Below are 19,470 nucleotides of genomic sequence, written 5' to 3' on the forward strand. Positions count from 1 at the left end.
CCGCAGAGACAACCTCACCCCGAGTGCAGAGACAGCCAGGCCGCAGAGACAGCCTCACCCCGAGAGCAGAGACAGCGAGGCCGCAGAGACAGCCTCACCCCGAGAGCAGAGACAGCGAGGCCGCAGAGACAACCTCACCCCGAGAGCAGAGACAGGCAGGCGGCAGAGACAACCTCACCCTGTGTGCAGAGACAGCCTCACCCCGAGAGCAGAGACAGCCAGGCCGCAGAGACAGCCTCACCCCGTGTGCAGAGACAGCCAGGCCGCAGAGACAACCTCACCCCGAGTGCAGAGACAGGCAGGCCGCAGAGACAACCTCACCCCGAGTGCAGAGACAGGCAGGCCGCAGAGACAACCTCACCCCGAGTGCAGAGACAGGCAGGCCGCAGAGACAACCTCACCCCGAGAGCAGAGACAGGCAGGCTGCAGAGACAACCTCACCCCGAGTGCAGAGACAGGCAGGCCGCAGAGACAACCTCACCCCGAGAGCAGAGACAGGCAGGCTGCAGAGACAACCTCACCCCGTGTGCAGAGACAGCCAGGCCGCAGAGACAGCCTCACCCCGAGAGCAGAGTCCCATCTCTGTGGAGAATGTCCGGCCGCTAGAGACCTCACAGGACTCCGGGGGTGACCATTTAATACCCGCTCCCTAAACCTCACCTGTTTTGTAGCAGTGAGGCATGCTGGGAGGTCCCTTACCTTAGCCATGTTACACACAGTCACATGCTCATTCAGGGCCACCAGGTCGAAGGAATGTACTCTGTTCCTCACACTGCGGGCCAGTAGGGCGTCTCCACAGCCGAAATCAGCGACCACCAGGGAGGATGGCCTAGAAGAGAGCAGAGCATCAAAGGAGGAACGGCGGCCTCATGACAGATCCTGAATAGAGCAGAGGTGGACACCTCACATAGCGGGACACATTAAACATGAGGACACTTCTCCTAATACAATATCCTCAGCTTTAGCTGCAGCTGACTGACATTGTGCAGCATTCAGTATATTAACAATGGGTGTTGCACCGCAGATAACCGACCACTACCAGCAGTCCCATCAGGTGCTTTAGCTCCATGTCACCAGGTCAGCGAGCCAAGGGACCACAAAAAAGCAACACGTAGAGGGGTCACCATATTGGTGGCACTGACCTATGCTTGATGTACTTGATGAGCTCGGTGATGGGGTTGACCGGCCAGCGTTGGACTTGCTGGGAGAAGCCACTGTGGTAGATGGTGAAGGCCTCAGGGTCCTGCTTGAAGAGGATGGCAGCGTCCTGACTGTCCGACTCGTAGAGCTGTTGGTTGATGTAGCGGAAGCGAGCAGAATTCAGTCTCCCCTCCATACGAGAGCGCAGCTCTGCTGATCGGTCCCTTGTGGCTGCACTGGTATCAGCTTCTGGCTCTTCGCCTTTACTCTTGGCTCCATGCGGGTCCTCCTCACTGCGGGTCTCTGTGGTCTCACGCAGCATTATCTTCTTCAGCTTTTGCAGTCGGGCTCGATCTTGAGGAGTCACTTGCCGCTTGGGGACAGCAGGGTGATTGGGGACAGCAGGGTGACTGGGTAGCACAGCATCTCCGGTGGTCCTCCACTTACCCGCTGTCAGAAGCTGTGACTTCAGCACCTGACTCTTTGCAGAGCTCCTCCCGGAGCGCAGGGTCTCCACCTGGCCTCCTTTCCCAGACATAACTCCTTCACGCTTCCCTCGGGACGGCTGGGATTTGGGTTTCTTGCTTCCCTGACTTTGGTGACGCTCATCTTGATCTGCTGAGGCCTCTGCTCCCTCATCTCCTCCAGTGCTCCCCTCCTGCTCCTCGGTTTCTCCTCCGGAAACAACCTTGAACTTGTTTCGATTTCTCCTCTTGTTCTTTACCTTGTTCCTCCACTGTTGGCGGCTCAGTCGCTCTTCAGATATTGGGGGGCGCTCAGTCCTGGGGGCATCTTCAGAGAGAGACACACCTGCAGAGAACCGAAAATGTTCATTTCACCTCCCCTTCTCCGAGACAGCATCGGCCAATCCCCCCAGTCCCCCATACAGCACCGGCCACTTCATCCCCTCCTCCCGTCCCATCCCCCATACAGCACCGGCCACTTCATCCCCTCCTCCCGTCCTATCCCCCCAGTCCCCCATACAGCACCGGCCACTTCATCCCCTCCTCCCGTCCCATCCCCCATACAGCACCGGCCACTTCATCCCCTCCTCCCGTCCTATCCCCCCAGTCCCCCATACAGCACCGGCCACTTCATCCCCTCCTCCCGTCCCATCCCCCATACAGCACCGGCCACTTCACCCCCTCCTCCCGTCCCATCCCCCACACTGCAGCGTGGTGCCATACAGCCCCCCAGACCAGTAATACGAGCCATGTGACACCGGGTCGCACACCCCCCTGAGCAGACCTGGTGCTGTAGTCCTCCGTTTCTTTGCAGTTGTGGCGTCTGGAGGAGTCGGGAGGTCGGGGTGCAGAGTGCTGGGGGCGCTGAGGGTGCGGAGAACCTCCAGGAGACGGTGATTTCTCTTCAGACGCTTCTTTCTGCTGGTATTCACCTGGAGACACAGGGAGGAGAGAGCGTCACTACTATTACACCCGACCCGCGAGAGTCCGGCGGCACCGACAGCGCAGCGCGTGACCACCGAGATAGAACTCTCCCAGAATGCAAAGCATCAAGAGACTATGCAATGGAGCCAAGTACAATGCAGGGGGACCCAAGGGGCAGCAGCGGAATCGTGAGTGCAGCTCTGGAGGATAAGACACGATGCAACAGTAGAATAGTGACTGCAGCTCTGGAGGATATGACACGATGTTACAGCAGAATCGTGACTGCAGCTCTGGAGGATAAGACACGATGTTACAGCAGAATCGTGACTGCAGTTCTGGAGGATAAGACACGATGCAACAGTAGAATAGTGACTGCAGCTCTGGAGGATATGACACGATGTTACAGCAGAATCGTGGCAGCAGCTCTGGAGGATAAGACACGATGTTACAGCAGAATCGTGACTGCAGCTCTGGAGGATAAGACACGATGTTACAGCAGAATCGAGACTGCAGCTCTGGAGGACAAGACACGATGTTACAGCAGAATCATGGCAGCAGCTCTGGAGGATAAGGCACAATGTTACAGTAGAATCGAGACTGCAGCTCTGGAGAATAAGACACGTGGTTACAGTAGAATCGTGACTGCAGCTCTGGAGGATAAGACACGTGGTTACAGCAGAATAGTGACTGCAGCTCTGGAGGATAAGACACGATGTTACAGCAGAATCGTGACTGCAGTTCTGGAGGATAAGACACGATGCAACAGTAGAATAGTGACTGCAGCTCTGGAGGATATGACACGATGTTACAGCAGAATCGTGGCAGCAGCTCTGGAGGATAAGACACGATGTTACAGCAGAATCGTGACTGCAGCTCTGGAGGATAAGACACGATGTTACAGCAGAATCGAGACTGCAGCTCTGGAGGACAAGACACGATGTTACAGCAGAATCATGGCAGCAGCTCTGGAGGATAAGGCACGTGGTTACAGTAGAATCGTGACTGCAGCTCTGGAGGATAAGACACGTGGTTACAGTAGAATCGTGACTGCAGCTCTGGAGGATAAGACACGTGGTTACAGTAGAATCGTGACTGCAGCTCTGGAGGACAAGACACGTGGTTACAGCAGAATCGAGACTGCAGCTCTGGAGGACAAGACACGTGGTTACAGTAGAATCGTGACTGCAGCTCTGGAGGATAAGACACGTGGTTACAGCAGAATCGTGACTGCAGCTCTGGAGAATAAGACACGTGGTTACAGTAGAATCGTGACTGCAGCTCTGGAGGATAAGACACGTGGTTACAGCAGAATCGTGACTGCAGCTCTGGAGGATAAGACACGTGGTTACAGTAGAATCGTGACTGCAGCTCTGGAGGATAAGACACGTGGTTACAGTAGAATCGTGACTGCAGCTCTGGAGGACAAGACACGATGTTACAGCAGAATCGAGACTGCAGCTCTGGAGGATAAGACACGATGTTACAGCAGAATCGTGACTGCAGCTCTGGAGGATAAGACACGATGTTACAGTAGAATAGTGACTGCAGCTCTGGAGGATGAGACACGATGTTACAGCAGAATCATGGCAGCAGCTTTGGAGGATATGACACGATGTTACAGCAGAATCGTGACTGCAGCTCTGGAGGATAAGACACGATGTTACAGTAGAATCGTGACTGCAGCTGTGGAGGATAAGACACGATGTTACAGTAGAATCATGGCAGCAGCTTTGGAGGATATGACACGATGTTACAGCAGAATCGTGACTGCAGCTCTGGAGGATAAGACACGATGTTACAGCAGAATAGTGACTGCAGCTCTGGAGGTGATCTGTAGACGCACTTCCCACCCAGCAGACTGTGACCCCAGAATCATTCACACCCCTTTAATCAGCAGATAATGTACAGTGACCCCCGGCCGCCGCTGACACCGATGGTTGCTCTGGATGTCGCACCTTTTCCCGGGAGCTGGATGATTTCTTCTCCGTTATTCCGGGGCTTAGGGTCTGGACATCGTCCCCCTCGTTCCACCCACATGTGTCAAACATGGCGGCGTCTCTGCGGTCACTGAAGGAGACAGAGGAACCTGCAAAAGAATAATACATCAGCCACAAGGGGCGACACTGGCGGGGAGGAGCAGGGGCACAACGCTGAAGCACACAGGGGTGATGGACCCCGGAGCGAGGAGGGGCAGGGGCACAACGCTGAAGTACACAGGGGTGATGGACCCCGGAGCGAGGAGGGGCAGGGGCACAAAGCTTCAGTGTACACAGGGGTAATGGACGCCAGAGCGAGGAGGCGCAGGGGCACAACGCTGCGGTGTACACAGGGGTGATGGACCCCGGAGCGAGGAGGGGCAGGGGCACAACGCTGCAGTGTACACAGGGGTGATGGACCCCGGAGCGAGGAGGGGCAGGGGCACAACGCTGCAGTGTACACAGGGGTGATGGACCCCGGAGTGAGGAGGGGCAGGGGCACAACGCTGCAGTGTACACAGGGGTGATGGACCCAGGAGTGAGGAGGGGCAGGGGCACAACGCTGCAGTGTACACAGGGGTGATGGACGCCAGAGCGAGGAGGGGCAGGGGCACAACGCTGCGGTGTACACAGGGGTGATGGACCCAGGAGCGAGGAGGGGCAGGGGCACAACGCTGCGGTGTACACAGGGGTGATGGACCCAGGAGCGAGGAGGGGCAGGGGCACAACGCTGCAGTACACAGGGGTGATGGACGCCAGAGCGAGGAGGGGCAGGGGCACAACGCTGCGGTGTACACAGGGGTGATGGACCCCGGAGCAAGGAGGGGCAGGGGCACAACGCTGCGGTGTACACAGGGGTGATGGACGCCAGAGCGAGGAGGGGCAGGGGCACAACGCTGCAGTGTACACAGGGGTGATGGACCCCGGAGTGAGGAGGGGCAGGGGCACAACGCTGCAGTGAACACAGGGGTGATGGACCCCGGAGTGAGGAGGGGCAGGGGCACAACGCTGCAGTGAACACAGGGGTGATGGACCCCGGAGTGAGGAGGGGCAGGGGCACAAAGCTGCGGTGTACACAGGGGTGATGGACGCCAGAGCGAGGAGGGGCAGGGGCACAACGCTTCAGTGTACACAGGGGTGATGGACCCCAGAGTGAGGAGGGGCAGGGGCACAAAGCTGCGGTGTACACAGGGGTGATGGACCCCGGAGCGAGGAGGGGCAGGGGCACAACGCTGAAATACACAGGGGTGATGGACCCCGGAGCGAGGAGGGGCAGAGGCACAACGCTGCAGTACACAGGGGTGATGGACGCCAGAGCGAGGAGGGGCAGGGGCATAACCCTGCGGTGTCACACACACACACACGTCCCATACACTATATACAGTATATATGGAAGAGTCAACCCATCCCCCGTACACTGTATACAGTATATATAGAGACATTACACCCCCCCGTACACTGTATACAGTATATATAGAGACATTACACCCCCCGTACACTGTATACAGTATATATAGAGACATTACACCCCCCCGTACACTGTATACAGTATATATAGAGACATTACACCTCCCCGTACACTGTATACAGTATATATAGAGAGATTACACCTCCCCGTACACTGTATACAGTATATATAGAGACATTACACCCCCCCGTACACTGTATACAGTATATATAGAGACATTACACCCCCCCGTACACTGTATACAGTATATATAGAGACATTACACCTCCCCGTACACTGTATACAGTATATATAGAGACATTACACCTCCCCGTACACTGTATACAGTATATATAGAGACATTACACCCCCCCGTACACTGTATACAGTATATATAGAGACATTACACCCCCCCCGTACACTGTATACAGTATATATAGAGACATTACACCCCCCCGTACACTGTATACAGTATATATAGAGACATTACACCTCCCCGTACACTGTATACAGTATATATAGAGACATTACACCCCCCGTACACTGTATACAGTATATATAGAGACATTACACCTCCCCGTACACTGTATACAGTATATATAGAGACATTACACCTCCCCGTACACTGTATACAGTATATATAGAGACATTACACCTCCCCGTACACTGTATACAGTATATATAGAGACATTACACCCCCCCGTACACTGTATACAGTATATATAGAGACATTACACCCCCCCGTACACTGTATACAGCAGGGGTCTCAAACACGCGGCCCGCGGGCCGCATGCGGCCCCTGAGGCTGCTTTATGCGGCCCGCAGGCACAGACCCCTTGACGATCCCGACCAGGTCCAGGAGGAGCCGCCGACAGCAGCGCTGAATTGCCGCACAGAGACTGTCTCCCAGCACAGCATTTTCAATGTCAGCCGCCGGCCAATCAGAGGCCAGCAGCTGATATCTGCGTGTCGGCGCAGCGAGTATGACGTCATTGCCATATGCAGATGTCAGCTGCTGGCCTCTGATTGGCCGGCGGCTGACATTGGAAATGCAGTGCTGGGAGACAGTCTCTGTGCGGCAATTCAGCGCTGCTGTCGGCGGCTCCTCCTGGACCAGGTCGGGATCGTCAAGGGGTCGGACTCTGTGGTGCCTGCGGGCCACATCTGCAGGAAGGAGGACAGGTGAGAATCATCTTTTTTTTTTTTTTTATGTGTGTGAAGAACAGCACAGGGGGCACATAGCCACAAGAGGGGACCTGGATGGGGCACATAGCCACAAGAGGGGACCTGGATGGGGCACATAGCCACAAGAGGGGACCTGGATGGGGCACATAGCCACAAGAGGGGACCTGGATGGGGCACATAGCCACAAGAGGGGACCTGGATGGGGCACAGAGCCACAAGATGGGGACCTGGATGGGGCACATAGCCACAAGAGGGGACCTGGATGGGGCACATAGCCACAAGATGGGGACCTGGATGGGGCACATAGCCACAAGATGGGGACCTGGATGGGGCACATAGCCACAAGAGGGGACCTGGATGGGGCACATAGCCACAAGAGGGGACCTGGATGGGGCACATAGCCACAAGAGGGGACCTGGATGGGGCACAGAGCCACAAGATGGGGACCTGGATGGGGCACATAGCCACAAGAGGGGACCTGGATGGGGCACATAGCCACAAGAGGGGACCTGGATGGGGCACAGAGCCACAAGATGGGGACCTGGATGGGGCACATAGCCACAAGAGGGGACCTGGATGGGGCACATAGCCACAAGATGGGACCTGGATGGGGCACATAGCCACAAGAGGGGACCTGGATGGGGCACATAGCCACAAGAGGGGACCTGGATGGGGCACATAGCCACAGGATGGGGACCTGGATGGGGCACATTAGTACAAGATGGGGACTTGGATGGGGAACATTACTACAAGATGTTTGCCATTATTACTATATGATGCTAATTGTAAGACAATATTACTGTATGTGGCCAATTGGGGGAAACAAAATTGTAAAAATCAAAAAAATAAAAATAAAGCCTGAAAAAATATTGGGCACTAAAAATGCTGTTTTATATGTAAACTAAAGTAAACACAAAAAAGTGCACGTTTATTATCGCCACATCCATAACGACCCAAGCCATAAAAAAATAAACACGGCAAAAATGTTCAAAAGGTGTATACAAAAAAAAATGGTATCACTAAAAGTGTCACATTGAACAAAGAATGCGGCCCCCCAAATTCAAATTTTTTCCATGTGCGGCCCATATACCCAGCCGAGTTTGAGACCCCTGGTATACAGTATATATAAAGACATTACACCCCCCGTACACTGTATACAGTATATATAGAGACATTACACCTCCCCGTACACTGTATACAGTATATATAGAGACATTACACCTCCCCGTACACTGTATACAGTATATATAGAGACATTACACCCCCCCCGTACACTGTATACAGTATATATAGAGACATTACACCTCCCCGTACACTGTATACAGTATATATAGAGACATTACACCCCCCCGTACACTGTATACAGTATATATAGAGACATTACACCCCCCCCGTACACTGTATACAGTATATATAGAGACATTACACCCCCCCGTACACTGTATACAGTATATATAGAGACATTACACCTCCCCGTACACCGTATACAGTATATATAGAGACATTACACCCCCCCGTACACTGTATACAGTATATATAGAGACATTACACAACCCCGTACACTGTATACAGTATATATAGAGACATTACACCCCCCCGTACACTGTATACAGTATATATAGACATTACACCTCCCCGTACACTGTATACAGTATATATAGAGACATTACACCCCCCCGTACACTGTATACAGTATATATAGAGACATTACACCCCCCCGTACACTGTATACAGTATATATAGACATTACACCTCCCCGTACACTGTATACAGTATATATAGAGACATTACACCTCCCCGTACACTGTATACAGTATATATAGAGACATTACACCTCCCCGTACACTGTATACAGTATATATAGAGACATTACACCCCCCCGTACACAGTATACAGTATATATAGAGACATTACACCTCCCCGTACACTGTATACAGTATATATAGAGACATTACACCCCCCCGTACACTGTATACAGTATATATAGAGACATTACACCTCCCCGTACACTGTATACAGTATATATAGAGACATTACACCTCCCCGTACACTGTATACAGTATATATAGAGACATTACACCCCCCCGTACACTGTATACAGTATATATAGAGACATTACACCCCCCGTACACTGTATACAGTATATATAGAGACATTACACCCCCCCGTACACCGTATACAGTATATATAGAGACATTACACCCCCCGTACACTGTATACAGTATATATAGAGACATTACACCCCCCCGTACACTGTATACAGTATATATAGAGACATTACACCCCCCCGTACACTGTATACAGTATATATAGAGACATTACACAACCCCGTACACTGTATACAGTATATATAGAGACATTACACAACCCCGTACACTGTATACAGTATATATAGAGACATTACACCCCCCCGTACACTGTATACAGTATATATAGAGACATTACACCCCCCCGTACACCGTATACAGTATATATAGAGACATTACACCCCCCGTACACCGTATACAGTATATATAGAGACATTACACCTCCCCGTACACTGTATACAGTATATATAGAGACATTACACCCCCCCGTACACTGTATACAGTATACATAGAGACATTACACAACCCCGTACACTGTATACAGTATATATAGAGACATTACACAACCCCGTACACTGTATACAGTATATATAGAGACATTACACCTCCCCGTACACTGTATACAGTATATATAGAGACATTACACCTCCCCCGTACACTGTATACAGTATATATAGAGACATTACACCTCCCCGTACACTGTATACAGTATATATAGAGACATTACACCTCCCCGTACACTGTATACAGTATATATAGAGACATTACACAACCCCGTACACTGTATACAGTATATATAGAGACATTACACCCCCCCGTACACTGTATACAGTATATATAGAGACATTACACCCCCCGGTACACTGTATACAGTATATATAGAGACATTACACCTCCCCGTACACTGTATACAGTATATATAGAGACATTACACCTCCCCAGTACACTGTATACAGTATATATAGAGACATTACACCCCCCGGTACACTGTATACAGTATATATAGAGACATTACACCCCCCCGTACACTGTATACAGTATATATAGAGACATTACACCTCCCCGTACACTGTATACAGTATATATAGAGACATTACACCTCCCCGTACACTGTATACAGTATATATAGAGACATTACACCTCCCCGTACACTGTATACAGTATATATAGAGACATTACACCCCCCGTACACTGTATACAGTATATATAGAGACATTACACCCCCCGGTACACTGTATACAGTATATATAGAGACATTACACCTCCCCGTACACTGTATACAGTATATATAGAGACATTACACCTCCCCCGTACACTGTATACAGTATATATAGAGACATTACACCTCCCCGTACACCGTATACAGTATATATAGACATTACACCTCCCCCGTACACCGTATACAGTATATATAGAGACATTACACCTCCCCGTACACTGTATACAGTATATATAGAGACATTACACCCCCCCGTACACTGTATACAGTATATATAGAGACATTACACCCCCCCGTACACTGTATACAGTATATATAGAGACATTACACCCCCCCGTACACTGTATACAGTATATATAGAGACATTACACCCCCCCGTACACTGTATACAGTATATATAGAGACATTACACCCCCCCGTACACCGTATACAGTATATATAGAGACATTACACCCCCCCGTACACCGTATACAGTATATATAGACATTACACCTCCCCGTACACCGTATACAGTATATATAGAGACATTACACCCCCCCGTACACCGTATACAGTATATATAGAGACATTACACCCCCCCGTACACCGTATACAGTATATATAGAGACATTACACCTCCCCGTACACCGTATACAGTATATATAGAGACATTACACCTCCCCCCGTACACCGTATACAGTATATATAGAGACATTACACCTCCCCCCGTACACTGTATACAGTATATATAGAGACATTACACCTCCCCGTACACCGTATACAGTATATATAGAGACATTACACCTCCCCGTACACCGTATACAGTATATATAGAGACATTACACCTCCCCGTACACCGTATACAGTATATATAGAGACATTACACCCCCCCGTACACCGTATACAGTATATATAGAGACATTACACCTCCCCGTACACCGTATACAGTATATATAGAGACATTACACCTCCCCGTACACCGTATACAGTATATATAGAGACATTACACCCCCCGTACACTGTATACAGTATATATAGAGACATTACACCCCCCCGTACACTGTATACAGTATATATAGAGACATTACACAACCCCGTACACTGTATACAGTATATATAGAGACATTACACCCCCCGTACACTGTATACAGTATATATAGAGACATTACACCCCCCCGTACACTGTATACAGTATATATAGAGACATTACACCCCCCCGTACACCGTATACAGTATATATAGAGACATTACACCCCCCGTACACCGTATACAGTATATATAGAGACATTACACCTCCCCGTACACTGTATACAGTATATATAGAGACATTACACCCCCCCCGTACACTGTATACAGTATATATAGAGACATTACACAACCCCGTACACTGTATACAGTATATATAGAGACATTACACAACCCCGTACACTGTATACAGTATATATAGAGACATTACACCTCCCCGTACACTGTATACAGTATATATAGAGACATTACACCTCCCCCGTACACTGTATACAGTATATATAGAGACATTACACCTCCCCGTACACTGTATACAGTATATATAGAGACATTACACCCCCCCGTACACTGTATACAGTATATATAGAGACATTACACAACCCCGTACACTGTATACAGTATATATAGAGACATTACACCCCCCCGTACACTGTATACAGTATATATAGAGACATTACACCCCCCGGTACACTGTATACAGTATATATAGAGACATTACACCTCCCCGTACACTGTATACAGTATATATAGAGACATTACACCTCCCCAGTACACTGTATACAGTATATATAGAGACATTACACCCCCCGGTACACTGTATACAGTATATATAGAGACATTACACCCCCCGGTACACTGTATACAGTATATATAGAGACATTACACCTCCCCGTACACTGTATACAGTATATATAGAGACATTACACCTCCCCCGTACACTGTATACAGTATATATAGAGACATTACACCTCCCCGTACACCGTATACAGTATATATAGACATTACACCTCCCCCGTACACCGTATACAGTATATATAGAGACATTACACCTCCCCGTACACTGTATACAGTATATATAGAGACATTACACCCCCCCGTACACTGTATACAGTATATATAGAGACATTACACCCCCCCGTACACTGTATACAGTATATATAGAGACATTACACCCCCCCGTACACCGTATACAGTATATATAGAGACATTACACCCCCCCGTACACCGTATACAGTATATATAGACATTACACCTCCCCGTACACCGTATACAGTATATATAGAGACATTACACCCCCCCGTACACCGTATACAGTATATATAGAGACATTACACCCCCCCGTACACCGTATACAGTATATATAGAGACATTACACCTCCCCGTACACCGTATACAGTATATATAGAGACATTACACCTCCCCCCGTACACTGTATACAGTATATATAGAGACATTACACCTCCCCCCGTACACTGTATACAGTATATATAGAGACATTACACCTCCCCGTACACCGTATACAGTATATATAGAGACATTACACCTCCCCGTACACCGTATACAGTATATATAGAGACATTACACCTCCCCGTACACCGTATACAGTATATATAGAGACATTACACCTCCCCGTACACCGTATACAGTATATATAGAGACATTACACCTCCCCGTACACTGTATACAGTATATATAGAGACATTACACCTCCCCGTACACCGTATACAGTATATATAGAGACATTACACCTCCCCGTACACCGTATACAGTATATATAGAGACATTACACCCCCCCGTACACCGTATACAGTATATATAGAGACATTACACCTCCCCGTACACCGTATACAGTATATATAGAGACATTACACCTCCCCCCGTACACTGTATACAGTATATATAGAGACATTACACCTCCCCGTACACCGTATACAGTATATATAGAGACATTACACCCCCCCGTACACCGTATACAGTATATATAGAGACATTACACCTCCCCGTACACCGTATACAGTATATATAGAGACATTACACCTCCCCCCGTACACTGTATACAGTATATATAGAGACATTACACCCCCCCGTACACCGTATACAGTATATATAGAGACATTACACCTCCCCCGTACACTGTATACAGTATATATAGAGACATTACACCTCCCCGTACACCGTATACAGTATATATAGAGACATTACACCTCCCCGTACACCGTATACAGTATATATAGAGACATTACACCTCCCCGTACACTGTATACAGTATATATAGAGACATTACACCTCCCCGTACACTGTATACAGTATATATAGAGACATTACACCTCCCCGTACACTGTATACAGTATATATAGAGACATTACACCCCCCCGTACACTGTATACAGTATAGAGACATTACACCCCCCCGTACACCGTATACAGTATATATAGAGACATTACACCTCCCCCGTACACTGTATACAGTATATATAGAGACATTACACCCCCCCGTACACTGTATACAGTATATATAGAGACATTACACCCCCCCCGTACACTGTATACAGTATATATAGAGACATTACACCCCCCCGTACACTGTATACAGTATATATAGAGACATTACACCCCCCCGTACACTGTATACAGTATATATAGAGACATTACACCCCCCCGTACACTGTATACAGTATATATAGAGACATTACACCCCCCCGTACACTGTATACAGTATATATAGAGACATTACACCCCCCCGTACACTGTATACAGTATATATAGAGACATTACACCTCCCCGTACACTGTATACAGTATATATAGAGACATTACACCCCCCCGTACACTGTATACAGTATATATAGAGACATTACACCCCCCGTACACTGTATACAGTATATATAGAGACATTACACCCCCCCGTACACTGTATACAGTATAGAGACATTACACCCCCCCGTACACCGTATACAGTATATATAGAGACATTACACCCCCCCGTACACTGTATACAGTATATATAGAGACATTACACCCCCCCGTACACTGTATACAGTATATATAGAGACATTACACCCCCCCGTACACTGTATACAGTATATATAGAGACATTACACCCCCCGTACACTGTATACAGTATATATAGAGACATTACACCCCCCCGTACACTGTATACAGTATAGAGACATTACACCCCCCCGTACACCGTATATATAGAGACATTACACCCCCCCGTACACCGTATACAGTATATATAGAGACATTACACCCCCCCGTACACCGTATACAGTATATATAGAGACATTACACCTCCCGTACACCGTATACAGTATATATAGAGACATTACACCTCCCCGTACACCGTATACAGTATATATAGAGACATTACACCTCCCCGTACACCGTATACAGTATATATAGAGACATTACACCCCCCCGTACACCGTATACAGTATATATAGAGACATTACACCCCCCCGTATACAGTATATATAGAGACATTACACCCCCCCGTACACTGTATACAGTATATATAGAGACATTACACCCCCCCGTACACTGTATACAGTATATATAGAGACATTACACCCCCCCCGTACACTGTATACAGTATATATAGAGACATTACACCTCCCCGTACACTGTATACAGTATATATAGAGACATTACACCTCCCCCCGTACACCGTATACAGTATATATAGAGACATTACACCCCCCCGTACACCGTATACAGTATATATAGAGACATTACACCCCCCCGTACACCGTATACAGTATATATAGAGACATTACACCTCCCCCGTACACCGTATACAGTATATATAGAGACATTACACCCCCCCGTACACCGTATACAGTATATATAGAGACATTACACCCCCCCGTACACCGTATACAGTATATATAGAGACATTACACCCCCCCGTACACTGTATACAGTATAGAGACATTACACCCCCCCGTACACCGTATACAGTATATATAGAGACATTACACCCCCCCGTACACTGTATACAGTATATATAGAGACATTACACCTCCCCGTACACTGTATACAGTATATATAGAGACATTACACCTCCCCCGTACACTGTATACAGTATATATAGAGACATTACACCTCCCCGTACACCGTATACAGTATATATAGAGACATTACACCCCCCCGTACACCGTATACAGTATATATAGAGACATTACACCCCCCCCGTACACCGTATACAGTATATATAGAGACATTACACCTCCCCGTACACCGTATACAGTATATATAGAGACATTACACCTCCCCGTACACCGTATACAGTATATATAGAGACATTACACCTCCCCGTACACCGTATACAGTATATATAGAGACATTACACCTCCCCGTACACCGTATACAGTATATATAGAGACATTACACCCCCCCGTACACCGTATACAGTATATATAGAGACATTACACCCCCCCGTACACCGTATACAGTATATATAGAGACATTACACCTCCCCGTACACCGTATACAGTATATATAGAGACATTACACCTCCCCGTACACCGTATACAGTATATATAGAGACATTACACCTCCCCCGTACACCGTATACAGTATATATAGAGACATTACACCTCCCCGTACACCGTATACAGTATATATAGAGACATTACACCTCCCCGTACACCGTATACAGTATAGAGACATTACACCTCCCCGTACACCGTATACAGTATATATAGAGACATTACACCCCCCCGTACACCGTATACAGCATATATAGAGACATTACACCCCCCCGTACACCGTATACAGCATATATAGAGACATTACACCCCCCCGTACACCGTATACAGTATATATAGAGACATTACACCCCCCCGTACACCGTATACAGTATATATAGAGACATTACACCTCCCCGTACACTGTATACAGTATATATAGAGACATTACACCCCCCCGTACACTGTATACAGTATATATAGAGACATTACACCCCCCGTACACTGTATACAGTATATATAGAGACATTACACAACCCCGTACACTGTATACAGTATATATAGAGACATTACACCACCCCGTACACTGTATACAGTATATATAGAGACATTACACCTCCCCGTACACTGTATACAGTATATATAGAGACATTACACCTCCCCCGTACACTGTATACAGTATATATAGGGACATTACACCTCCCCCGTACACTGTATACAGTATATATAGAGACATTACACCTCCCCCGTACACTGTATACAGTATATATAGAGACATTACACCCCCCCGTACACTGTATACAGTATATATAGAGACATTACACCCCCCCGTACACTGTATACAGTATATATAGAGACATTACACCTCCCCGTACACTGTATACAGTATATATAGAGACATTACACCTCCCCGTACACTGTATACAGTATATATAGAGACATTACACCTCCCCGTACACTGTATACAGTATATATAGAGACATTACACCTCCCCGTACACCGTACACAGTATATATAGAGACATTACACCTCCCCGTACACTGTATACAGTATATATAGAGACATTACACCCCCCCGTACACCGTATACAGTATATATAGAGACATTACACCCCCCGTACACTGTATACAGTATATATAGAGACATTACACCTCCCCGTACACTGTATACAGTATATATAGAGACATTACACAACCCCGTACACTGTATACAGTATATATAGAGACATTACACCTCCCCGTACACTGTATACAGTATATATAGAGACATTACACCTCCCCGTACACTGTATACAGTATATATAGAGACATTACACCTCCCCCGTACACTGTATACAGTATATATAGAGACATTACACCTCCCCGTACACTGTATACAGTATATATAGAGACATTACACCTCCCCGTACACTGTATACAGTATATATAGAGACATTACACCCCCCCGTACACTGTATACAGTATATATAGAGACATTACACCCCCCCGTACACTGTATACAGTATATATAGAGACATTACACCTCCCCGTACACTGTATACAGTATATATAGAGACATTACACCCCCCGTACACTGTATACAGTATATATAGAGACATTACACCCCCCCGTACACTGTATACAGTATATATAGAGACATTACACCCCCCCGTACACTGTATACAGTATATATAGAGACATTACACCTCCCCGTACACTGTATACAGTATATATAGAGACATTACACCCCCCCGTACACTGTATACAGTATATATAGAGACATTACACCTCCCCGTACACTGTATACAGTATATATAGAGACATTACACCTCCCCGTACACTGTATACAGTATATATAGAGACATTACACCTCCCCGTACACTGTATACAGTATATATAGAGACATTACACCCCCCCGTACACTGTATACAGTATATATAGAGACATTACACCCCCCCGTACACTGTATACAGCAGGGGTCTCAAACACGCGGCCCGCGGGCCGCATGCGGCCCCTGAGGCTGCTTTATGCGGCCCGCAGGCACAGACCCCTTGACGATCCCGACCAGGTCCAGGAGGAGCCGCCGACAGCAGCGCTGAATTGCCGCACAGAGACTGTCTCCCAGCACAGCATTTTCAATGTCAGCCGCCGGCCAATCAGAGGCCAGCAGCTGATATCTGCGTGTCGGCGCAGCGAGTATGACGTCATTGCCATATGCAGATGTCAGCTGCTGGCCTCTGATTGGCCGGCGGCTGACATTGGAAATGCAGTGCTGGGAGACAGTCTCTGTGCGGCAATTCAGCGCTGCTGTCGGCGGCTCCTCCTGGACCAGGTCGGGATCGTCAAGGGGTCGGACTCTGTGGTGCCTGCGGGCCACATCTGCAGGAAGGAGGACAGGTGAGAATCATCTTTTTTTTTTTTTTTATGTGTGTGAAGAACAGCACAGGGGGCACATAGCCACAAGAGGGGACCTGGATGGGGCACATAGCCACAAGAGGGGACCTGGATGGGGCACATAGCCACAAGAGGGGACCTGGATGGGGCACATAGCCACAAGAGGGGACCTGGATGGGGCACAGAGCCACAAGATGGGGACCTGGATGGGGCACATAGCCACAAGAGGGGACCTGGATGGGGCACATAGCCACAAGATGGGGACCTGGATGGGGCACATAGCCACAAGATGGGGACCTGGATGGGGCACATAGCCACAAGAGGGGACCTGGATGGGGCACATAGCCACAAGAGGGGACCTGGATGGGGCACATAGCCACAAGAGGGGACCTGGATGGGGCACATAGCCACAAGAGGGGACCTGGATGGGGCACAGAGCCACAAGATGGGGACCTGGATGGGGCACATAGCCACAAGAGGGGACCTGGATGGGGCACATAGCCACAAGAGGGGACCTGGATGGGGCACATAGCCACAAGAGGGGACCTGGATGGGGCACATAGCCACAAGAGGGGACCTGGATGGGGCACATAGCCACAAGAGGGGACCTGGATGGGGCACATAGCCACAAGAGGGGACCTGGATGGGGCACAGAGCCACAAGATGGGGACCTGGATGGGGCACATAGCCACAAGAGGGGACCTGGATGGGGCACATAGCCACAAGATGGGACCTGGATGGGGCACATAGCCACAAGAGGGGACCTGGATGGGGCACATAGCCACAAGAGGGGACCTGGATGGGGCACATAGCCACAGGATGGGGACCTGGATGGGGCACATTAGTACAAGATGGGGACTTGGATGGGGAACATTACTACAAGATGTTTGCCATTATTACTATATGATGCTAATTGTAAGACAATATTACTGTATGTGGCCAATTGGGGGAAACAAAATTGTAAAAATCAAAAAAATAAAAATAAAGCCTGAAAAAATATTGGGCACTAAAAATGCTGTTTTATATGTAAACTAAAGTAAACACAAAAAAGTGCACGTTTATTATCGCCACATCCATAACGACCCAAGCCATAAAAAAATAAACACGGCAAAAATGTTCAAAAGGTGTATACAAAAAAAAATGGTATCACTAAAAGTGTCACATTGAACAAAGAATGCGGC

General features: G+C 48.2%; 1 protein-coding gene across 3 annotated transcripts in view; it reads right to left on the bottom strand.

Annotated features, from left to right (window-relative positions):
* RRP8 (ribosomal RNA processing 8) overlaps positions 1-19,470 on the bottom strand; it is a 99,647-nt gene that overhangs the window by 52,779 nt on the left and 27,398 nt on the right. For all 3 annotated transcript variants that reach the window (XM_073661198.1, XM_073661197.1, XM_073661199.1), the window contains exons 2-5: positions 4,484-4,614; positions 2,389-2,536; positions 1,143-1,950; positions 700-829 (exon numbers count right to left, since the gene is read on the bottom strand). In XM_073661198.1, coding sequence (XP_073517299.1) covers positions 700-829; positions 1,143-1,950; positions 2,389-2,536; positions 4,484-4,576 — 1,179 coding nt within the window. In that variant the 5' untranslated portion in view covers positions 4,577-4,614. The remainder of the gene's footprint in view (positions 1-699; positions 830-1,142; positions 1,951-2,388; positions 2,537-4,483; positions 4,615-19,470) is intronic.

This window comes from Phyllobates terribilis, unplaced genomic scaffold, assembly GCF_046119375.1.
Source record: "Phyllobates terribilis strain yellow unplaced genomic scaffold, ASM4611937v1 Scaffold_2__4_contigs__length_985480577, whole genome shotgun sequence".
Classification (NCBI taxonomy): domain Eukaryota; kingdom Metazoa; phylum Chordata; class Amphibia; order Anura; family Dendrobatidae; genus Phyllobates; species Phyllobates terribilis.